At 45.7% G+C, this 24,442-nt stretch overlaps 1 protein-coding gene across 14 annotated transcripts in view; it reads right to left on the reverse strand.

Moving 5' to 3' along the window:
• Positions 1-826: 826 nt before the first annotated feature.
• Positions 827-24,442, reverse strand: part of actn1 (actinin, alpha 1) — a 39,367-nt gene continuing 15,751 nt past the window's right edge. For 2 of the 14 annotated variants that reach the window (XM_023951628.2, XM_078941207.1), the window contains exons 2-21: positions 21,942-22,056; positions 20,783-20,902; positions 16,492-16,578; positions 15,548-15,635; positions 14,937-15,015; positions 14,777-14,858; positions 13,143-13,228; positions 10,651-10,743; positions 10,001-10,231; positions 8,150-8,297; positions 7,921-8,071; positions 7,732-7,840; positions 7,504-7,644; positions 6,207-6,389; positions 4,793-4,927; positions 4,459-4,638; positions 4,233-4,379; positions 2,707-2,787; positions 2,021-2,179; positions 827-1,315 (exon numbers count right to left, since the gene is read on the reverse strand). In XM_023951628.2, the coding sequence (XP_023807396.1) occupies positions 1,157-1,315; positions 2,021-2,179; positions 2,707-2,787; positions 4,233-4,379; positions 4,459-4,638; positions 4,793-4,927; positions 6,207-6,389; positions 7,504-7,644; positions 7,732-7,840; positions 7,921-8,071; positions 8,150-8,297; positions 10,001-10,231; positions 10,651-10,743; positions 13,143-13,228; positions 14,777-14,858; positions 14,937-15,015; positions 15,548-15,635; positions 16,492-16,578; positions 20,783-20,902; positions 21,942-22,056 (2,574 nt within the window). In that variant the 3' untranslated portion in view covers positions 827-1,156. Of the gene's footprint in view, positions 1,316-2,020; positions 2,399-2,706; positions 2,788-4,232; positions 4,380-4,458; positions 4,639-4,792; positions 4,928-6,206; positions 6,390-7,503; positions 7,645-7,731; positions 7,841-7,920; positions 8,298-10,000; positions 10,232-10,650; positions 10,744-12,587; positions 12,674-13,142; positions 13,229-14,776; positions 14,859-14,936; positions 15,016-15,547; positions 15,636-16,491; positions 16,579-20,782; positions 20,903-21,941; positions 22,057-24,442 lie in introns of all 14 variants that reach the window. The other 12 variants (XM_023951624.2, XM_078941205.1, XM_078941203.1 and 9 more) reach the window with 11 other exon arrangements.

Consider the following 24,442-nt stretch of genomic DNA (forward strand, 5'->3'; position numbering starts at 1 on the left):
ACAGTTGACCAACGACTAACACCTTATTCTGTTAACATTTAAACTGTATGGTTAGAATGGCTTTATATAAATAAATAAATAAATAAATAAATAAATAACAGCCTTTTCAGCAGTAACAAAGCAAATTAAACTGTAAAGGTTTTAGTCACTGTTTAATTTAGAAAAATAATATAAAAATATTTTTTTTTCTTTTTTTAAAGTAGATGTTATTTGCATGCATTTACGTACGGCCAGCACAAAAAAGGATGGAAATTCATTTTGGTCACACGCAATACATGCAGCCAAGATGCGCGTTGCTCCAAGGTTACATTTTGTTGTTGGCCGCACATATTTAAAATGACATTTAAAGTCATCTGTCACACACCTTGGTGTGTGTAATGTGTACTTTCAGCCCTCCCTCGGAGGGGCGGTGAGCTGCAGAAACAGGAACTATTTGATTTAACCGCAACCGTAATCCTAACCAAGAAAAAAGTTCAGCACTGGCCGCACAAATTGAAGAAATTATGTGCAAATAGTTGCATTCTTTGTTTGAAAAGGGCCAAATCCCCCCCCCCCCCCATAATTAATTGGAATGTCAAAATATGTCCGTGAACTTCCATGCGTGTATTGTTCCCTAAAAGAACAAAGCTCCCTGACATGTTTGTATTTTCTTCATTCTAGGACGTTTGCAGGCGTGTTTGCTAATCGTGATCCATCAAATCCTGGTTTATCTTGTGGGAAACGCAGCAGAAGCTTTTCAGGTTTTTTACATCATTTGCTCAAATTCAAATATTTGACAGGAACAGCAACTGTAAATGTATAAAAAAAGGAAAGAATCAAAGAAAAATAGAGTAATATTTCTCTTTATTACAATTTTTGTCTCATATTTCAATCAAGGTGAAGAAAAAAAGCACCTTTTTTGTTCAGTATAATAAAATATGTTAACTTTATTCAATTTCTGAAGAAAAACATGACGAGAAAAACAAAAACAAACATGTTTGTCTCTCCCTCTGTAAACCTGGAGAGATGCTGCAAACCAAAGTGTGAGGGAGCGGCGAGGGGGCGGGGCACGAGGAGACGAAAAGAAATAAGGCCAGAAACAACAGAGAGGGGTCTGCGTGTGACGGGACGCTTGCAGGAAGTGGCGGGAACCGGAGACCGGGGGAGGCCGGCGCCCTCAGAGGTCGCTCTCGCCGTACAGAGCGGTTGAGAAGGACATGTAGTCGAGGGCTCCGGGGACGCCGTCGGGGCCGCTGTACGGCGCCATGCGGGCAATGCAGTACTCGGCCTGATCCGGAGGCAGCTCCCGGCGCAGCTCGTCCGCCAGGATGTAGTTCTGCAGAGGAAAAGCAGAACTTCTGCTCACATTTCATGAACTTCTGTCCGTCAGACGCCGCAGAGAAAGAGCGGGAAATCAAAACGTAAATAATGCACCAAAGGCGAAAATGTAGAGAGTCTGAAGCCGTTTTAAACTCACATTTATACATCATGAATGAAGATTTCTGAGGTTTTATTCTCATTTTTCTACATCTTTATAACTGTCCAAATGAAACGTAAGCTTGTAGACAAAAATGTCAACACTTTAAAAAATGTATGTGTAAAAATAGAAATGAATATATAACATTAGATTCAACGTTTGACTGTTTTGAATAAGAATTTTTCTTTTGTTTTGTTTTCTTTTTGTTTGAAAATGATTTTTCCTTCATTTTGATTTATCTTTGTTTAATTCCTTTTATTCCAAATACGACTTTTCTTTATTTAAATCCAACTTTTTTTTGTTTTGAATTTTGGCTTTTTTTAATAAAAAAGTCTTCCAGTGAAATTAGACTGATAGAGAGATATAGATAGAGGGAGAGCGAGCAGCCTTTGTCGTCTGGGAGCAGTCAGCATCTCGGTCCTTATTGTCACATGACTGTCAGGAATGTGAGTCATCAAATCACAGAGAGAACGTCAGAGATCCGGGACGCCTCGGCGCCGGACGCCAGTCAGTCAGTTTCACTAAGCAAACGGTCAGGAGAGGAGCGTTTGGGTCGGGACCAACCTTGTCCCCGGCGAGGATCTTAAAGGACGCCATGACCTGGTCGGCGGTGTCGGTGTCGGCTGTCTCTCTGGACATGAAGTCGATGAAACCCTGGAAGGTGACCACGCCCATCCTGTTGGGATCCACGACGCTCATGATGCGCGAGAACTCGTTCTCCCCCTGGAGGCAGACAGGAGGAGCGTGAGGCCGCGGCAGGAGCCCCTCCCACTCTGGCGTGGAAAACACGGCGCTCAGATCACACGGAGGCGGGAGATTTTGCTCGTTACCATTTCCAGACGGGAGTTTGAAAAGGAAAAGAGGCGACTGCTTTACCAGGTTGTAACCCATGGAGATAAGGCAGGTTTTGAAGTCTTCAGCATCCATGATTCCTGTTCTCTTCTACAAAGGAGGAGGAAGAGGAGGAGGAGGAAGAGGAGGAGGAGGAAGAGGAGGAAGAGAAGAGAGAGGAGGAGGAAGAAGAGGAGGAGAAGAGAGAAGAGGAGTAGGAGGAGGAAGAGGAGGAGGAAGCCAGGTGAAGTTTGAACAGAAAGGAAATCAAAGCAGGAAATCCACGCAGCGGAGATGCATCAGGATGAAGGAGAATCAAAGAGGAGGGTTGAAAGAAAAAAGGGGGCGGGGCAATAGAGAGAGAAAGAGGAGAAAACAGGTTAAACCTCGCATGAGGGGGCGTGGCCACGAAGAAATACCTGTGCGTCGTTGCCGATATCGAAGCCCAGGCTGATCAGGCAGGCCTTGAACTCTTCTGCGCCCAGAGTGCCCGAGTGGTCCTGGGGGGTGTGCGTGTGGGGGGGGCCACAGGCCATGCAGCAACACATGGGGGGTGTCAGTGATGGAGGAGTGGAGGGGGGGAGGAGGGTGATGGGGTGGAGGAGGGGGTGCAACATGCACAGTGTGGGTGGGGTGTGGGGGTATGAGGGTGGGGATGGGGGGTTGGTTGTGGGGGGGGGGGGGGCATGCAGGACAGACAGGAAACAGAGACACAGTGCATTTTCATTAGGAGGGTGGCTGGGCGGGGCCAATTAGAGTTACAGAGCGGTGAGGCAGGCGGACCACAGGGGCCCCCCAGGTCAGACCCCCACATCAACAGTGATCAACGTCATCTACGTGTTCACATTCATGCAAAAACAAACAAAAATCTCTACAAATTTTAACTGAAAACCAGAAAGATGACATTCAGAACATCATCATCAGAATCTGCCTTCATTTCTGAGCCCAAAGCAACGTTCTCTACGTTTCCATAGCAACCACGTTAACCACACGTGCTCATAACGTAACCATCGACTGTATCAGGGACCTGGACTGAGTCAGTGGCACGTCCTTCTGGCTCCAACCAAATGAAGTAAATTCAGTCGCCATTTTCCCCCCACAATAGATCAGCAGCGATGAGTCCATGTATGTCTGAGTTTCTATGGCAACCTCTCTCACCAATCCAGAGTGAGCTTGCTAGAAGGCCACGCCCCTACCCCTTGATAACGGGCTACAAGAAACCTGCTGAACATGGTGAATGTTGGACGTGGGCGCCGGCAGGCTCCGCCTACTGCAACTTGAATAACTTTAACCAAAAATATGAAAAATTGAGGATTAGCAAGAACAAATTGGTTATTCTGGATTTAGTCGTCTTGGGGCCAGTGGGCACTTCCTGTTTGGAACTCCAGGGGGGAGGAGCCACTCAGTCCAGTTCTGATTGGTGAAAACCTTCAAGCTGCTTCACATCAACGCTGAACATTTTTATCAAACGGCTTCACTTTTCCTCGTTTTGTTGGTTTTGGTTCTGATCTGAGATTTTAAATATTGAGAAGAATTTCTGTTTTGGATAAAGAGCTTGAAATGTTGTTAGTAAAAAGAAATGCTGTAAAAGTTTATTTATGAGCTGGAAAACAAAGAATAAAAAAAAGTTGAAATTCCTTAAGAACTAAAAGCCAGAATTACACATTTATGCTAAATCTTTTAGTTTGACTTTTTTAGTTTCTCTAAAATCTGGATCCCAACAATCCTCCCTGCTACTCCCGGTTAAGTTCTGTTAAATATGATCACTATATATCAGTTAAGGTTGAATCTTTTAGTCTTTTTTCCCGCATGGACTCATGGATTCATGGACTCAGTGACTCATTGACTCAGTGAGTCATGGATTCATGGATTCATGGATTCACGAACTCACGGACTCATGGATTCATGGACTCATGGATTCATGGATTCGCGCTCTGGGACTCACCCGGTCGAAGTGGTTGAAGGACGCCCGGAACTCGTTGAGCTGCTCCTGGCTGATGCCCTTGGCGTCCCGCGTCAGGATCTGGTTCTCGATCTCGTTGATGGTGCGGGCGATGGTGGTGAGGAGCTGCTCCCAGCCCACGCGGATGTGCTGCAGGGCACAGAGAGGCCTTCAGGGGGCAGCACTCGCACAAACAAACGCAGCTTCAGCAAAGAGGGGCGGAGCTCACCTCCATGGTGTAGTTGGTGTGCTTGTTGTCAAAGATCAGCGCCGCCTGAATCAGCTGATGGTCTCCTTCCAGCTGGTCGATCTTTGGTTTGTAGTTGATGATGCTCTTCTCGTACTGGCGGAGGTGCGTCAGCTGGTCCTCCAGCGTGCCGTGCATCTCGATGGAGATGCGTCCAATTTCCTGCACAGAAACTCAGAGGTGAACTTCGGCCGCTGCGCAGCGACCGCTTGGCGGCGAGCGCCTTGCATCAACCGCCTCTCAGCGGAGGTTCAGCCTCTAAACGCAGAGTGTTTGTGGGTCGTAGAACGCCCTACACTAACCAGTGACCACCAACCTCCATCTTGGTCTGGATCCACGGCCCGATGACGTTGGCCTGGTTGGCAAACTGTCTGCGCAGACGCTCGTTGTTCTGCTGCCGGGCGTGCTCCTCGATCAGCGATTGGTCGCGCAGAGGCACCAGCTGCCGTACCTGCAGAGGAGAGGAGACGCAAACCTCCGTCAATTCTGAGGAATTTTTATTCCCTTCATCCCCAAAAAACAAACAAACAAGCGTTTCTTTCTGTGGTTCAGCTTTTTCATTCACACAATCGGTGAACGAAGCGGAAACGCCGCCGGTTATGGCGTCTGAAACGGTCGATTGTGGCCTGAAGGGTTTCTGAACTCAAACCGACCGTTTTCAATAATTCCACCAGAGCTCAGTTTGAACCCTCAGGCCATTTTCCATCACAAGCAGCATCCCATCATGCAACAGGAGGAGGGCGCCGCCCACTCTGCTGGTTCTGCGTCAACTCTAGCAATAGACACCGCTTTACTTTATTTAAAGTGACCACTGTTCAAACTTCATTTAAAAAATGAAGATTTTTTAGAATCTTTGATGATTTTTTTGTTCAATAAAGAAATAAAAACTTTAAAACTGACTTTAAAACCAACTTAACCCTGTTGTTGTTGTGCAATAACCCTGTACAACAACACACAAGGCAAAAGATAACCTTTGCACATCTTTTATTACCTATTTATTTAGTTATTTTCTATTTTGCACATTTCTTTTGCACATCTTTCTACTTGCACTGTTCTGTAAATAGCTTTTTTAAATTATACCTTGATGCCTGTATTTATGCTACATTTTCTTGTGTTTTTTTTTTTTTTTTACTTAATTCTAAGTCTTTTTTCCCCTCTGCTGTCAGTTGCTATGGTGACAAACAAATTTCCCACGTGTGGGATCAATAAAGTATCTCTGATTCTGATTCTGAACTTTATCGCTTCGATTTCTCAACACGTCTAAAAACCAGGTTCCATTTTTTTCCCTGATAAACACATTTCAGGTTTTACTACAATCTTTTTTTAATTAAAACTGTGTTTTAACTTTTCTGGCTTCCAGTACTAATTTTTTGGGGGAAAAAAATATCATAAAAAGCCTCAGGGTGAAATACCACTTTTGTCCAGCAGGGGGCAGTATCATGAAGGTTTTACACCAATAAAACATAAATTCCTATTTATTACTATAATACACCTTTCAGTTGTTTTTTCCCCTGATACAGCTCTGCTTTATGAACAAATATGTTGTGAACCCTGTGAAAAAAACCTTTTTAGAAAGACCTTTGAAATAATTGATCCATTAAAAAGATAAAACCTCTTCTGATTCCAGATGTTTCCGTTCTGAACCTTCGGTTTGTTTCATCACATTCATGTCAGAACGTTTCGGCAGAAGGCGGGTCTTTTCCCCCACATAATGAACGGTGAAGCCCCACCTTGTCCCATTTGGCGTTGACCTCCTGTGGGTTGATGGTGGTGTAGGGGTTGGAGCCCGCCATGTTGACATGGTAGGTCTGGACGATCTTGGCGATCTCGTTGTGGATGCCCAGGATGGCCTGCCGCTCTTTGTCCGCCTCCGGCAGCGTGGCCTTGAACTGCTCGTGGGCGGTGCTCAGTCCCTGACGCACAAACAGAAACCGTCAGAGCAAATGTTTCCAAAATGCTGCAAAAAAAACGACCAGAAACGTCCTGTAGGGTCAGTGTGACCCGCTGTGGCGCAAAGAAGCCAAGAAAATGTCAAGTCTGCCCGTTTGACAAACACTTTTAATGTTAAAACATCAACAGCTGCAGCCTGATGACTGTCCAACAGAAAACTCGTCTCACAGCAAAAACTTAGAGCTTTTAGAGGAAGTTTCTAAAAGACTCGGCGGAAAAAGAGTTTTTCAGAATAAAGGTTTCATTTTGTTTCAGATCTCTGGTTAACCAAAATCTATTTTTTTGCCTCAAAAATGACATCATCCAGCAGGAAAACCCTTTTTTTAATATAATGTAGCTTCGACATAAAAATAAAAAAAAATCCGATTTACCAAAATAAAAGCAGAGGTTATAGATTTAGGTTCAGTTCTGTCGGCCTCTGATCACCGGGGATTTGACCCAGTTTGACCCAAACTGATTCAATATTCTATCAAACGTGTTTGAACGTGAAGAAAGATAAAAGTAAACGTAGTTTACAGTTAATTTATAATTAATTAGAGTTTAAAACAAAGCAAAAGTTGACATGTTTTTAAAAAAAACATACAAGATGTCACTGCTGGAACTTTCCACTGCTAGAAATGATCAATAAGAAGTGTCCTGATACACAGAGGATCAACTGTAAATGGAAACATTCATAAGATAAGGTGATATAAAAAGGGAGGGAACGTAAAACATCTTTCTTCTACTTCTACTGAACCACTAAATCAAAAAAGATTCAAACATTTGAGCAGCTGGAGCTTATTTTGGATTATTTGCTGCAGCTCATCCATCAAAGCTCTGAACTTCCATCACGTCTCCCCTTTCCAGAACACAAACCTTCTTCTGGACACACAGACCAGGTTAGACTTGGAGTTTAATGTTTGTTACTTTATTGCTTTTTTGAAGAAAATTCTCTCCACTTCAGTGGCATTTCTGCGTTTGGCATCCATGGACGACGTCAAACACTTTTCCCTAAAAAGGTTTGGAGTTTTTGAGGAAATCAAAGTTTAAAAGAAACTGTTACCTGAGCAGCAAAGCCGTCTCTGCTCCTCTGCTCACCTGGATTTCTTCGATGGTGTGGACGATGAAGGAGTCCTGCAGGTCCTCCATGGCGCCCTCCATCCAGTTGTTGAAGGGGGCGGCTCTTTTTGCGAACTCCAGGTAAAGCTGGTCGATGGTTTCCAGCAGCTTCTCCGTTCTCTGCTCAAACACAGACAGGCGGATCTTCAGAGCCTCGGCCTGCGTTTCAGCAGCAGCTCCGCCTCACCCGCCGCCGCCGCCGCTCACCTGCAGAGCCTCGCTGCGTTTCTGGGACAGGGCGCCCAGAGCGTCCCACTGGTCGCAGATCCGCTGGCAGCGCGCGTTCACGCTGGGGGAGTCGTAATAGTCCAGCTCGCTGCGGCACACAGAGGTCACACCAGGTTAGTCGGCTTCTCCTCAGACTCCCGGGGCGCCTCCTGGCTCCTCCCCCCTTACTTTAACTCCTGGGCGATGGCTGCGATCTGCTCCACGCGGTCCTGGTGTGCAGCCAGGTCGCTCTCGAACGCCTCGTGCTTCTTCAGCAGCGCCTTGATCTCTGACAGCGTGGCCGTCTCGTAGTCCCGCCTCTGCAGCATCTCCTCTTTACCTGGCGACAGAGAAGGCGTGGCCAAATCAGAAAAGGTGGTCTGCCAACCGCCGCGGCCGGGCGTGGAGGGCGCCGTACCTTCGGTCCAGGCCTCGTGGATGGCGGCTTTCTGCCGGAACTTCTCTGCCAGGTGGTCCAGCCGCTCCAGCCTGCGGATCTCGTTGAGGAGCCACTCCTCGTAGCCTTTCTCTGCTCCCTCCAGGCCCCCCCAGGCATTGTTGATGTCCTGCAGGAGGCCGAGGAGGGAAAACATTTCAACACTCTGCTCCAAAACAACCTGGTTTTAAATGAGAAAGACTCACTTTAACGGGCATGTTAGTTCCTGTGGGATTTCAGTAAAACACTGAGCAGGTTTCTGTTTACTTCTTTGTCCAAATAAGTTAAAAAAAATAAAATAATATTTCCCTTTTTGAGATTAAAAAGATTCAGAATTTTTAAATCTAATGATTTAAACCTCAAACATTCATTTTTTATTTTTAAAAGATACTTTTACTAACAAACATCAAGAATGTATGAAGGTTTTTTTTTCTTCACAATTTTTTAAATTCCTTGTTTGCACAAAATTTGAATAATCAGCTTTTTATTTATCCTTTGTTTATATGTTGAGATGCCAACATTTAACTGTCAATTCTGCATCTCCAGCTTTCTTTTCACCTTTTTAGCAGCAGATTTAGAATTTAGAAGACTAACTTCTTTCTACAGTTGATGATTTTTGGTTTTAGTGACACGTTTTGAGCTGAAATGGATCATAAATATTTAAAATAAAATACAAAATGTTTGTTTGATGGATTTGAGCTTCATAAATGAACTACACTGGTTTAAGGTCATCAAATCCTGAATATAATCTGAATTCACACTGAAGAAAACATCTAATGACAATAAATTAAGAACTTTGAGGTCTTAAAGTAATAAAACACAAAGAAAAAAAGTTTATGCTTCACATGCTACCCCTAGGAAACATAATCAGGAAACACAGCATTAATTTTCATTGTTATGCCGACGATACACAGTTGTATTTATCCATGAAGCCTGACCAGAATGACCAGATAGAGAAACTGAACGCCTGCATCAGAGACATCAAGACCTGGATGACAATTAATGACCTCCTCTTGAACCCAGAAAAAACTGAGGTCATTATACTTGGTCCTAAAAACCTCAGAGATGCTCTGTCTGCTCAGATAGTCTCCCTGGATGGTGTAAGTATAGCCCCCAATTCCACAGTTAGAAACCTTGGGGTTTTACTTGACCAGGATTTATCATTTAAGGCTCACATATCTCAGGCGTGTAGAACTGCCTTTTTTCAGAATATTGCTAAGATCAGAAATATACTTTCTAAGAGTGATGCTGAAAAACTCATCCATGCATTTGTTACGTCTAGACTGGATTACTGTAACTCCTTGTTAGCAGCGTGTCCTAAGAGTTCCTTAAGAAGTCTCCAGCTTGTTCAGAACGCAGCTGCTAGATTGTTAGCAGGAACCAGCAGAAGAGATCACATCACTCCTGTGTTAGTTTCACTTCACTGGATCCCAGTTGATTCTAGAATTAAGTTCTAAGGCTTTATGTTCTTTATGATTCCTGTTTATTACACAACTACCGGTTTAAAGCCCATTGAGACGACCGTTGTCTTAATATTGGGATATAAAAATAGAATTGAATTAAATGTGTCCATGCATACAGGAAGTGTAAAGTCTTTTCAGAGTAAGAGCCTGAAGTTTGGAGGAAACTTTGTGGTGCAGCTGTGTGGTCCTGAGACCGCTCCAAACAAACCACAAGAGACGTCAGATTACACAGAAAACTACGTTTAGAGAAGATAGTCTGTTAGAAAAAGTGTCTGTGCTGTTCATCAAAAACTCCATCAGGACCAGAAAGACTCTGAAATCCCCTCAGAGGTCTTTCCCTGCAAGTCTCCGGTCCGGCTGTGTGACGTACCGAGACCATCTTTCCCTCCGACGGCATGAAGGCGGGCCGGTTGCTGAGCCGCAGTTTGGTCTGCAGGGTGTTGAAGTTGATCTCCAGCTGGCACTTCTCCTGCACTTTGGGCGGCTTGTGGAGGCGCCGGTAGTCCCGGAAGTCCTCCAGCTTCTGCTGCATGGCCTGCATGGTGTTCTCCGGCATCCGGTTCTCCAGCCAGGGGATGGTGCGGCGGATCCACTCCAGCAGCTGCGGCGGTGTGCGGGCCAAGAGAGGAGAGGCGCAGGAAAAGCAGTTCACGGGGAGGAAGAGGAGGGAAGAAGAGGCACGCAGAATCAGGAGTGAAGCAGACGTGTGTGAACGACAAAAAACAGGTTTGGTGAATCCAAAAATCAATGATCCGTCAGCTAAAAGCTCAAACTAAACGCTAGTCGGGCGTTCGGCGAGTTAGAAAATATGTTTTTCTAAAATCATTTTCTGTTTCTGATCCAAAAAGGATCAAAGCTTCATCGTTTACATGACACCTCCGGCCCAGTTCACCTGAACGGAGCACTAACACCCCTGGGGAGGCGGAGCAGGGAGCAGGGCGGGTGCGGTTCATACAAAGGGGGCGGGGTCTGGTGAAGTGTGGTGCAGGACAGGTAGAGGAGAAGGCGGGGCGTGCTCACATCACTGGCCAGCTTCTCATAGTCCTCCATCAGCTGCTCGTTCTCCTGGTTGACCGCCAGCACCTTGCAGATCCTGTTCGCCGCCGTCTCCGCCTGGAGGACGGGCGCAGGGGGGGGGAAACGTGAGATGCAATCAACCACTGAGCACGGATTATCATGCAGGATGCATCCTGCAGGGGGCGCTCTGCTCACAAAACCCCCAAATAACCAAAGATTTTCCTCCATCAGATTACAGAACAAGGAACCAGCCTGACCCGGTCCGTTCGTCTCATTTTGGATCAAATAAACGGGAAAAAAGAGAACTTTTTACAGGAAGATTTAGAGTAAAAACATGACAAATATTACTGCTAGTAATAAACAACATCTTTCATCGGAATAACAAAAATTAAATCAGGAAAACGACCGACGGAGGGCCGCCAAAAAAAAGACAAAAAGGGAAAAAATACAGAAAAGTTTTATGAGAAAAAACGTACAATTTACGAGAAGAAGTAAGAATAAATAAGATGAGAAAAAGGCATTTAGAAGGATAAAGTAATTAAATAATGAGAAATAGTCAAAAGTTTACTTTTAAAGAGTGGGACGTTTATGCTTCAAATTGTTATAATTTTACAAGGAAATGGTTCTGCTGTTTCAAAATAAAATGTTACATGAAGCTTTAAAAATGTTTCAACAAAGACTATCAAACATTTTCTGTTTATTTAATGTTTCAGATAATTCAGTGAAATCAGACGGACGTCAAACTGCACAGGAATCTTTATGTTCCACTTTATTTTCAATAAAACTAAAAGTTTATTTTTGAAAAAGCACGACTCTTTCCTTGCAAACTTTTAATTCATTAAAGAAGAACTTTATTTTTCTCTCATAATTTTATGAAATTTTGTTCTCATATATATATATATATTTTTTTTAAACGGTGCTGGAAAAAAAAATCATTAAATTTAAACAAATATTGTTTAAAAACATGTCAGTTGTATTATATTACTACTTTCCTAACGTCAAATGTAATAAAGGAAGTAAAACTTGGATCAGGATTTCAGCAGAAAGTGAAGCTCGGAGAGGAAATAAATCTGCGTTTGTTCAGACAGCATGCATCTGAGGAAGATGAAGCAATAGATGAAGAGTTCAGGCGGGAACTGAAGCGGCGCTCTGAGAACCTCCTGGCAGGAAAGAAGCTCGCCGCTTCATCTGTGGCCTTTTCCAGAGTGAAGACGCCCTCTTTCGGGAGGGGGGGAGTAACAGGGGGAGCTTGGCGCCTTATAAGGAGACATCTGTGAGGGAATGTTTGCTCGCCCCACGATGAGGAACCGACGCCCCTCCGCTCCGACAGGAGGCGGGAAAACCAGACGGAGACAGATGTTTGTGGAGCTCCTCTGATATTTAAGGAGGATCCACAGTTTAATTCTGAAAGCTCATTTCAGCCCCAAAAGACTCTTTTTATTTGCCGTTTTAATGTAAAAACGGTTAAGGCGGGCTTTTATTTTGTAAAGTCGTTTTTGAGGAAATCCATTAATCAGCAGGAAGTGAGATCGAACCTGAGGTTTGTTCCGGAGGCGGAGCTTAGATTAAGTGATTCGCCGTTTTTGTTTTTAGGGAAGCAGAAACTAAACGGCGTCTTCAGCTTGAACTTCCTGAAGGTTTTCCTCGCCGCACGCCATCGTCCCGCCGTTTAACAAAACTTTGTAGTTTCATGACTTCTAAATATTTTCCATTTGTTTTTTTTGTTCTTCGTACGTCGTCTGTGAGCTCACAGTTCATATTATCAGAACAAGAACAGCTTTTTTTTTGTCACGTTTCTTTTTTTCTTGTGACTCTACTCATCGGCTGAAAATCGTTTTATCTTCTGTTTCCAAACGTCTACAGAGAGGCGAGCGTCTGAGACGGCAGGAGCGCCAAACCCAAACTCCACGGGAGCAGCTGATTGGTGGCGTCTTCCTCACCTTCTGCTTGCCTGAGAAGGCGTGGTAGTAACACGACACATAAGTCATGACGGCCTTCTCATCCGGCCTCAAGGTGCTAACGACGTCTGGCGGGAACAGAGGAGGAGGACAGAGGAGAGAAAACGCAGAGTAAAAGACTGCAAGCACAAAAAAAAGGCCAGCAGGGGGCGCAACCACCAGTCACGATTCTGCCCGGGCCTGTCTGCAGTTTGACCTGAAGACGCCATGGACGGCGAGGAGCCAGAGTGCGCCGGATGCAGCCGAAACGTGTTCAAAACATTACAGCAAAAATTGGATCAGACTAGGAGGATCAGATTTTTGACTTAAACTTGGGGGGGGGGGGGGGGGGGGGGTCAGACTGCAGACAGACTGGAGCCCCACACCTGGAAGAAAACACGTCGTCCCATCATGCATTTGGTGGTGAAAACCATGCGGAAAAGTAAAGCAGCGTGACCCCCGCAGGGGGCGCTGTGCACTGCAGAGAGAAGGAACTGGTTAGGAGAAAACACATTAGGGGGGAGGGGTTACGAGGAGGAGGAGCCACATCCTGGATACCTTCTGGGCGCCGGAGAAGGCGTGGTAGAAGCTAGACACGTAGGTCATGATGGCCTTCTCGTCCGGACGGGCCGTGCCCACAATGTCTGTGTGCGAAGAGAGGAGGTCATGGGGGGGGGGGGGTCAACACATGTTTGAATGAAATCTGATGATCCAGGAGAGAAAACTTAGAACATTTGAACATTGCTCCATAAATTCAGAGACTTCCTGGTTGAAATGGGGCTTCAGGTGGGGGGTAGGGGTGGGGGGTCCAATGCAAAAACAAAACAACAACATGATTTCTGACCAAAGCCTTAAAAACTGAAACCCATGACGCCTGTAAACCGAGGTCCATGTCGGTTCTGCGGAAAACCTTTCAGTGACTGTATCCCAGAACTGGACTGAGTGACTCCGCCCCCTGGCTTTCCAAACAGGAAGTGCCCTCAAATTCCCACAGACTTCTGCAGAGAAATAAGCGGCTATCATTGGTCAGAATAATCATTCATGATATTCTTGGTGTTCCTCATTTTCTCCTCAAATTGTTTAGTTCGTAACTTAAAGTTATTCACAATAAGATGCATCAAAAGTAGGCGGAGCCTGCTGGCCCCCACATCCAACGTTTAAAATGTTTGACAGATTTCGTGCTTACGGCTTTCAAGTAGTAGGGGTGTGGCCTTCCAACAAGCTCACTCCTGATTGGTGAGAGTGGTTGCCATAGAAACTTAGACCGACTGACGATGTCTGGCTCAAACATGGCGGCGTTCGTAGGTTGAAAAAATAAATCGACTTCCTTTGGTTGGAGCCGGAACAAACCATTTGACGTCACACTCAGTCCAGTTCATTGATACAGTCAGTGGTTTAAACAAACAGTCCTGCAACATGATTGGCTGCTGATAGGAGAAAGATGCTGATTGGTTGATCAGTGTTGATCAGAACGGCCGATTTTCTGCCTCGCAGATTCAAACGGGTCTCAACGTCACGGCGTCAGACTCTGACAACGGCTGCAGGACGCGTCGAAAACCCAAACACTTCTGAGATGCTGAGGCTAGAAGAGACGGAAGAGTCTTCATCACCGTTCGGAACATTTGGTTTTGGAGAATGAGGGCTGAACACCTGAATGGAATTAAAGTCTTAAGGCCATGAAAACGTGTTCTTCTCAGAATCTGCTGAGAAAGAACGCCTGCAGACGGTTTACACGCAGCGGTGGGAGGAGCTTAAACGAAGATCTGGAAAATCAGACATACAAATCGGACCAGCCGTGAACTGAACATCAGCTGAACATCCGACATGTCGGAGAACATTTCAGGTCCACACATCCTCATTCTGAAGGGGGGGCGGAGCCTCCAACCCCTCACATGTTTGGGTCACAGCCCTAGAAGCTTCAGAAGACACAACATGAGGACGGTGTCTGAGACAAACCTTCCAACACAGGCGTGAAAAACCGCCATGTGCTTCTGATCAGAAAACACGGAGGAGGATTTCCTGAAGGTCAACGCAAACCTCAGAGGCTCCAGATGATTTTAGGAAGAGCCCCCCGGGTTTGAACCCGCTTCCAGATGTTTGTGTTCAGGCTCTGAGCTTCGGCAGGAGTTCAGGTTACGGAACCTGCAGGAACCTTTGGTCTGGAAGGTTTCAGACGGAACGCGCCGGCTCACCTTCTGCATCCAACATTTTGGGGATGTCCAGGTACTTTTCCGCCACGTCGAAGGCCGTGTTCAGGTTGGTCATGGGGTCATCCTGTCAACAGAAGGTCGTGGACAAGAGTTTAGGGGACAATCGGGAAAAACAAACACGGACGAAACGAGAGGAACCTACTTTTCGTAGTTTCGCGTAGTCGATGAGTTCTGGACGGTGCCGATGGATGAGAGCGCAGAAACCCAAACCATCCTTCCAGCTGGGAGACAAAGAGGAGACTTTTTTTTTTTGATGGACGGAGAGCGACGGCGGAGATGCTTTCCTAACTCGAGTCTAACTCGAGTCAGACTTTTCCCTTCATCCGTTTAATCACAACTCAACCTCAAAAACACTGAAAAGGAATAAGATCAAGCAAACCTTCTGCAAACGTTTCATCACAATGAGGTTAAAACCAAAACCTCTGATTTGATAAAACAAAACCAAGAAATGTTTCTCTTTTTAAATATATATAAAAGTTCAGCAGAAGAGAAAAGAACCATGAGAAGGAAGAGGCATTGGAAATGAAGCACAGAAAGTTCAAACACGACTCAAAGTCTGAAAGGAAAAAAACAAAGATGCTCAAAAAGATGGAAACCTTCAAAAACAAAGCTTAGATGAAAAAAAAGAAACATCTGTTTCTCCCCACGTTTTCACAGAAATCTTGTTTTAGCTCAGCTCAAGCTCCCAACAGAACCTTTTGGAGAGCCGGTTCTCCACCGTGGCGGCCGGTCCGCGTCGACCCCAGCCCTCACCTGATGTGGAAGTTCTGGATGTTGACGTTCTTGTAGGGCGCCGTCTTCCTCTGACACCACAGCAACAGCCCCTCTTTGGCGGAGGTCTCTGCGGGCGAGAAGAAGGCGCCGCTTTAAACCGCCCGAAAGCTGCGGTGCAGACGCTTCCGGATCCAGTTTCACCGCAACAAGCAGGAAACGCACCAGGATGACCTCGGAGGTTCTGAACAATCGCACGTAAAAACTGGCTGCAGCTGATCAAACCCAAAGAAGGAACAACTGCCGGATTTAGTCTGCCAGATGTTTGGGTTCAAAGGTTTGTGTCATTAAACAGAATAGAGACTAAAATACAGAAAAAGAAAAATGATTGAGATTTTCTCAAGTCTGAGAGAAGAGCTGGACATCCAGAAGTTTGGATATAAGTTCAAGAATAACAATAAAGACGGTCAGCAGACGAGAAGAAACTCTGAGTTTGATCTGAAGGTAGATTTAACCTCAAACTCCTCATCCTGAATATGAATAGAAATCTGGAAAATGTTCTGAACTTCTGGAGCGAGTTCTCTTGATAAAGTTTAAAAGGACAGACGTCAGGCTGGACGGCGATGATCAGAGGCTCCGCCCACTACTGAACCAGCGAGGCTTTTCGGCAGTTTGCTAATAAATTCTTTGAAGACCTAAAGGTGGAGTTTCAATGTTTGAGCTTAATTTAAATTCATTTTGTCTTTTGTTCATGAAGACGGGAAACATTTGTCTTTAAGATGGAGCTCCAACAAATGGCGTGGTTTATTGATTGACAGGTCAATCAGCATTCATAACGTGTGGCTCAAACCTTTGAGACGTCTTCCTCGCCACAAAGGTTATCTGGTGCTTGTTTGTGGGGTTAACGTTTTTCATTTTCAACCAGAATCTCTATTTTATTTCCTAAAAATAAGGTTTTCTTAAAAAATGAAGAAAAGCCGGTTTACCTTCCACTGAAATATCCTGGATGGCAAAGCGGAGGATTATGGTCCAGATCATCCCCAAAGTCATCTTGGCGTTTCCGTCAACGATTTCTAGAAAGACGAAAAGCATTTATGTAGAAGCTGAAGTCACAAAAACGAACAACGTTCAGGTCAAAAGTGATTTTATGTTCATTTCTCAAACTGCACAGACTAAGATTTCCATGAAGAAGTTTCAGCGAAGCTTTAATCCAAACAGCAACTTTACAATCAAATCCTTTTTAAACGTGATGCATTTCTCTGAGACTCAAAGTAAGGTTTATGAAGCCGTTGTTGTGATAAATCAATAAATTGATGGGAAACAGTTTCCCACCCCCATGAAAATGGCCTTTCCTTTTTTTTAACATCTTCTTGTTGCATTTTTCTGATGTTGGAGGACAAATATGAAGAAAATTAATCTCAAATTTGCCTTTTGAGTATCAGTGTTGAGTAAAATACTTTTAAAAAGTAATTAATTACTCTGGTTTCTAGATGAAATTGTAATGAAATTCCTTTACTAACCACCTATTTGAAGAGTAATCCATTTTACGTTTTCCTCACCTACATACAAATTCTGCAGGGATTCTAATCTTTGCACAAACATCTTTTAAAGCGCTAACTTCGTGCAAAGTGAACCTGCTTCCAGACACGACCTGCTTTTATTTCACTTCAGACAGCAGTGTGAAAAATGCCACTGAGAGACGAGGAACTGAGCCGTGGAAAACACACAGAACGTTTGAATGCCTCCATGTTCATCTTCCAGGTTTTCCATGATGGAGTGAATTTGGTGCCAGAATTCCAAACCAACACTCGGCGTTTTGAGCTGTAAACACTTTGTGTGCTCAGAAAAGTATGTTGTACTTGAAACTCCCAAATATGTGCAAACAAAACAGAAATTCTCTCTCTCTTCTGCGCTGGAAACTACAGAGCCCTCCAGCTGCCAGTGGCTAAAAAACTAAAAAACAAATCAGATGAGCCGGGCCCCCGGACTCATTATTTGTGCTTGTGCTGTTAGCATGGCTAAATGCCGTTAGCACGTATTGACCTAATGCCAACCCTTTTTCCAGGTCAGTTCTACCAAGAATAAAGCACTGGCCGCACGGATTTAAAAAACTCTAAGCAAACAATCACTAAATAATTATCAGAACCACAATAAAAGCCCGTTTAGAAGTCATCTCCCTCTATGTCTTGCAATTTCTTCTTCTACGGTCGTACCGTAATTTGTCCATCATTAATGATGACGTCACACCATTTGATTGGCTGTACGTTGGCGTGTAAGATAGTGATTGGTGGGGCCCACGGTTGGATTACTGAACCGTGTGCCCGGTTTATCAGATTTCTTTTTTTTATTTATTTATTTTTTTAACCACTGGCACCAGGAGGGCTCCGTAGAAAAACGAGCAGGGCGCCGCGTTACGGAAGCCGACCAATCACAGACGATGATTGGAGAAGGACTTTTGACCATAAAATCTAACCTGCATCCATTTTCTAAACCCCCTTTATCCCTTTGGGGGTCACAGGCTGCTGGAGCCTATCTACGCATTCCAAAAAAGTCTTCATTTTACAAATGTTGCTTTGTCATTTTTAGCCTTTTTTTAAATACCGTAAATTCCGGACTACAAAGCGCACCCGATTACAAGCCGCACCCACCCATTTTCACGTGTAAAATTAGTTTTATACATACACAAGCCGCGGCAGAGTACAAGCCGCGCATGTGTTAGGCGATACTGTCATCCTGACAGATCACGGCCAGAATCCCAGAGTGAGTGTAATTCATTAGCACATTGTGGGTGGTTCCAGTTTTGCCTCTGGCTCATGTACTTGAGTGCATCGATATCTGTCAAACAGCATGGACCTCTATTCTGTTCACAAGTTCCTCAGTTATGGTGTTTTTATTTCATTCTTTTTTTTTACTTATTGACAATCTAGGTATCATACATAAAATTACAAACAGTAACCATATAATCAACATTACATCCCTCAGTTATGATGAGGAAATTTACATCCGCGATTCCACATTTCTCATGAGTCTTAGGGGCTAAAGGCGGGGCCAATGCCCGGCTCGCCATTCTGTTGTACGTGTTTGAGAATGAGCAAGTATCAGCAGTGCATGGAGGGGTGAACGGGTACAGCTCTCCTTCCGCTTGTGTCGCGGCAGCGTTATGGGAGTAACAGGGCTGGTTAAAAAACACACCGGTAAAATACAGCAGCGGCGACTGAAAAGCGCGCCCCTCAGCGTGATACGCGCGCCTCAGTGCGGCGCGTGCGTCAGAATTCAGAAGCCTCTGCGCTCCGCTCCCGCCCCGCGCGCTCCTTGTCTCCCCTTCCTATCTACTCCGACACCTCTGGCCAGGGCGGCTTCAAGGAGGAGCACTTCGTCCCCGTTGCGCCGGTGGATGGAGCAAATCGTTTCTGTGCAGAGCAATCGGACTTAAAACTGTACGTTTTGTGTATGAGGGGCGGGTGCGTTGTTACGTGTGGGAGCCTTCAGACTGCCATCGGCCCCGCAGCTCAATCAGCAGGAGAAGATGTCTCCAGCTCACACGGAGGCTGTGAGTTTTTCAAAGCAAAATTCCGCTTTTTAAATGGAGTGTAAATTCACTCCATGCGCTGTTCTCTCCGTCACGCAGCAAACCGGCTTTTCCAAACCCGTTGGTGACGGTGGAGTTTTTTACGCTGCTTTTAACGATTGCTTTTAACTTGAAAGCTTCATCATATTGTAGCGGCGATCACGTGCACGTTGGGTCTAATGGCCCCAAAGGATTCTGGGATGCGGCCGGGCATGCGTGTTTCATTTTGTTGAACCATGACTGAAGTGTCTAAGACCTGAAGTCAAGTCCATGCTGTTTGGCTGCTTAGAGGTGTGTTGAATATAAATGTCTTGTGCTTGGTGTTAGATAAAGAATACAAACTATTCACTGAGTTCGAAAGTACGTACATGGCGGCCGCTAATTAAATCCATAAATTAGCCGCGTCACTGAATAAGCCGCAGGGCTGTAAGCGCAGGAAAAAAGTAGCGGCTTGTAGTCCGGAAATTACGGTAATTGACATATATTATTGCTAGTTTATTTTGAAGTTCTTTTGCCACAAATGAAAAACTCTGAATCACTAATGAATGAATGAAAGACGCCGAACCGTCACAAACTCTGCAGCCTCTGTTATGGCGGTAAGGGGGAGGAGTTTCATCGAGTTGGGGGCGTTTCCCTCTCTGCACAAACACAGAGCTGCGTTTTTTTTGTTGTTTTTTTTTGCAATTTTAGTTCTGCTGCGTCACAAAAGTTAAGATCCTTCATCCTGTTCAGACTCAAAAACATCTTCTCCATCTTTCTGACGGGGGAGATGTGCGAACGACAGAACCGGTCCCGGATCCAGACGGGTCTGCCGCAGCAGGACCTCCAATCGTCATGATCTGCTCTAAAGCTCCGGTCAGCAGCTCCAGCTCTGCTTCAGGGACAGATCTGCTGTGGATTAGCTCTAATGAACCTGACTGATCCACCTGGCAGAGGAGCACAAATCCAGCTAATTCCATCTGAAACAGACCCCCCCCCTTCATCCGCCCGGATGAGCACTGCCGGCCTCCACTCGACCCCCCCCACAAAGCCGCGGTGGACGAGCAGCGGGGATCCCAGCGCGATAATCCGTCTGCTGTGGAGCCCATCGCTCGTTAGTGATCGATATTTCAAAATAAAAGCACCATCATCAGGGAAATTACAGAGATGGGATCTCCAATAACAACTTTTATGTAAATTATTTCTGTTAGCGAAAGGTTTTCACATGAAAACAGATTTTCAGGGCTTTATTCTCACTAAAACGCTTTCAACATAAAGGACCGGTGAGTTTTAATGAACACTGCAGGAAAAAAAATGAAACCAAGGAAACTTTCTTCTGCTAATTTTTCATTTTTTTACTTTTATTTGGATTTCCCTCTGATTTTATTTCAGCATTTGTCGTTTAATTGAAACCAGTCAAATCTGTCAGTTTCCTGCGGGTTCTGGATCTCCTGGAGTTCTTTTTTCGGTGAAAACTTTCCTCATTGATGCACGCATGGCTGCATCCTGGCTGAGCTAACCCCTGAAAACCAACATTTGGAGATCATTTCCTGGACACGCTGCGCTTGTTGCGACACAGATGTGTAAACCGAGTCCAGAGCCGCTGGCGGGCTGCTGAGGGAGATTCCTCTGCCAGAGACATGTTTACCCTTCGATGGGAGCGGGACGGACGTCCTGCAGCTGTTGGTGCACCAGCGGCCCGTTAACCTGCAGAGTTCTACACGCCTCACCTTCTGCTCCGATGGAAACCAGCTTCACTCCTTTGCTGGCGATGAAGTTCAGCGCTTTGTTGACGTTGGAGATCTTGTGGACCCTCATTTTGCCTCGTTCGGGTTTGGCCAGGCGTTCACCTGAAAGCAGGAGATCCGGCAGATTTCAGGACTTCACAGGTCAAAAAGGTGGAAAGCGACAAGTTTCCAGGTGCGAGCGTTTGTGGACGGCTCCGCCCAAAGTCCTGCGATGGCGTACGGAAGAAACGGCGGCCTTACTTTTACTCAAACTGTTCTGAGACGAAAACAACTCTAAAATAAAAGAAAATAGGAATATCGCTCTAACACAAATGCAAAGGTTTTGTTTCTATGAATATTAATCAGTTTGCTGCGTCACGTTACATGAACGCTGGAGGAAGTGGGCGGAGTCACCCACAAGTTAAGAGAAGGTGAAGCTTTTGGGTCGGCGGCGGCTGTCGGTGGAGGAAACCAGCATAAAATTTGGGGAAGGGTCAGAAAAGAAAAAAAAGAAAGGATGACCTGCCCAAGAAATCCAGATTACGGGTGGAAACCGCCAACGTTCATCTGTTTCTTTGTGGATTTAGGTTTTGTTTATGGTTTAGTGGATTAAAAAGACTAAGAAGAAATGGAACATATTTTTCCTTTTTGTTTGAGGAATTTGGAAAAATGTCTCACATGTTTTTCTTTCGTTTTTATTGATTATAAAGATAAATTAGAGCAAACCTAATGTTCTGTAAAGAGTTTACTCCACAAAAGACGATAAAAACCACCAGAAAGTGTTAAATAAAGACCAGTTCAATTATGTTCCTGAGCTTTACTAGTTTTTAAACATTTTAAATAAAAAAATACATTTAAAAGAGAAATTATTCAATTTAAAAAATACATTTTTTCCAAAAATGTAATTAATGTATTAAGGATAAATGTCCATTAAAGTAGAACATGAAACATTAAAATTACAAATAGAAACTAGATTTTTGGAGCTAAACTGTTGAAAGTTTTATTTTGAAAGTTGTTTTTGGAATGAGGGATCATAAAACTGAAAAGGTTGAAGCTTTTTTTTGGGTTTTCTGGTCTGTGAGCAGCAGAGAAGTGAATTTCTGCAGAAGCGTCGGCTCTCCGTTTCCATCCCGATCATCCGGTGGAGGTCGGCGCTCCTCACCTGAGATGACCTCCAGCAGCAGCATGAGCTTCAGGCCGTCCCTGAAGTCCTCCTCGATGTTCTCGATCTGCGTTCCCGCTTTCCTCAGGTGGGAGTTACACCAAGCTGTGAACGTCTGAGGAGACGAGAGAAGCAGTGAGTTTCTCCCCCCAGATGGATCCATAAATTATTTTAGGTTTTACAACCAGACCGAAAACTCGCTTTGTTCCTTCTGGACTCGGAACAAAATCTAAACCAGATTTCTGTCTTCGCGGATGCATTCGTTCCAAAATGAGTTTTTAAACTAGAGGCAGACATGGGTCACGTCACAGCCATCAAGGTGTGAAGGAAAAGTAAAATCATGCCAAACATTTAGAAAATATCAGAAAAAAGGAAACGACGGCAACAAAAACCTGCAGAAAACCAAACAGGAGTGTAGAAAAAAAAAGAAAGCAGCAAAGACGCATCAGAAGGTAAAAAAAACAGCAAAGAAAAATGAAAGAAATGAAAACAAAAGCCAGAAATGTTGATTTATAAATTTTCTATTCAACTTTACCAAATGATGTAAACTTATTGGCCTTGTTTCCGTCATGAGCGACAGGAAAGTGAAAAAGCTTAAAGCAGCATCGGGTTTCAAAGTCAAATAAAGACTCTGTTTGGTTTCCTGCTCCAACTCTGAGCAGCTGAGAAATAAATAAATCAAGAAAAACATAAAAAAGGACGACTAAACAGAAATCCAGAAACAACGACAGACAGGAAGAACAAAAAAAACATAATTTAAAAGAAAAAACAGCAAAGAAAAGTGGAAAAAAACTGAAAATCTGAAGAAATTAAGGGAAATAAATATTAAATATGTAAAATCTGTGAATTTTTAAACAAAGAAAAGAAAAATAATGTACATTTCTTGGAAAATTATAACTTCAGGAAGCAGTTTCTGAGTTTAATTAAGAACTTTGTGTTTGTTTTTGGCAGCTTGTGCTTGCCGTACCGCATCAGCTTCACCAAACGCTGCAGAGGCGGGACGCAGTTTTCCCTTTTCCAACCCCTCCTGGGCTCAGGAGGTTCTCCAGGGCAAACATCTGGAGCAGGATCTCCATGTATTCTGCTGCCCCCCCCTTTATGAGCTCCTGGGTCAATTACCCAGCAGCCCTCAGCAGCAGGCGCCACGTTTGTGCCAGCAGCCTGGCGTTCTGCTGCTGCTGAACGCTGGCCCAAAGCCACTTGAAAGCAGCAGCTTTGGACCACAGCTGCAGCGCCGGCGATGAGCTCGGCGATGAAGACGGGAGATGTGCCGTCTACACGATGCGTGCCAGCCTGACGGCGTGTGGTCGGGAGTGATCCGGCGAGAGGCAAACAACCAGATTATATGATCCAAAAAAGGATCAGCGCTTGAGAACCGAGTCCAAACGGCAGGAACACACCCTCAAAATATTGTTTTCCTGCAATGTTCCGCGGGGTGGAAAGCAGGCTCCAACACGCAGAACCCTTCAGTGACGATCCTTATGGATGAGAGAAAGACTCAAACACCTTCAAGACACCAACGAACCTTCCGACCCGGAAGGTTCGTTGGTGTCTTGAAGAGCTAAAGCAGGTCAAAGCCCGCCAGCACAAGTCCTGAACGACGCCGAGAGATCCGAGCGGATCTGCAGAAGAAAAAGCTTCTGGGAGTCGATGGGCTTGGTGAACATTTCAGAAGGTTCAGGACGGACGGCGTCCAGGACGGACGGCGTCCAGGACGGAGGGCCTTCAGGACGGAGGGCGTCCAGGACGGACGGCGTCCAGGACGGAGGGCCTTCAGGACGGAGGGCGTCCAGGACAGAGGGCGTCCAGGACGGACGGCGTCCAGGACGGAGGGCCTTCAGGACGGAGGGCGTCCAGGACAGAGGGCGTCCAGGACGGACGGCGTCCAGGACGGAGGGCCTTCAGGACGGATGGCGTCATGGACGGAGGGCCTTCAGGACGGAGGGCGTCCAGGACAGAGGGCGTCCAGGACAGAGGGCGTCCAGGACAGAGGGCGTCCAGGACGGACGGCGTCCAGGACGGATGGCGTCATGGAAGGAGGGCGTCCGGGACGGACGGCGTCCAGGACGGACGGCGCTCAGGACGGAGGGCCTTCAGGACAGAGGGCGTCCAGGACGGACGGCGTCCAGGACGGAGGGCCTTCAGGACGGAGGGCGTCCAGGACAGAGGGCGTCCAGGACGGACGGCGTCCAGGACGGAGGGCCTTCAGGACGGATGGCGTCATGGACGGAGGGCCTTCAGGACGGAGGGCGTCCAGGACAGAGGGCGTCCAGGACAGAGGGCGTCCAGGACAGAGGGCGTCCAGGACGGACGGCGTCCAGGACGGATGGCGTCATGGAAGGAGGGCGTCCGGGACGGACGGCGTCCAGGACGGACGGCGCTCAGGACGGAGGGCCTTCAGGACAGAGGGCGTCCAGGACGGACGGCGTCCAGGACGGAGGGCCTTCAGGACAGAGGGCGTCCAGGACGGACGGCGCTCAGGACGGAGGGCCTTCAGGACA

This window comes from Oryzias latipes, chromosome 22, assembly GCF_053564925.1.
Source record: "Oryzias latipes strain Hd-rR chromosome 22, Olatipes_Hd-rR_3.1".
In the NCBI taxonomy this organism is placed as follows: domain Eukaryota; kingdom Metazoa; phylum Chordata; class Actinopteri; order Beloniformes; family Adrianichthyidae; genus Oryzias; species Oryzias latipes.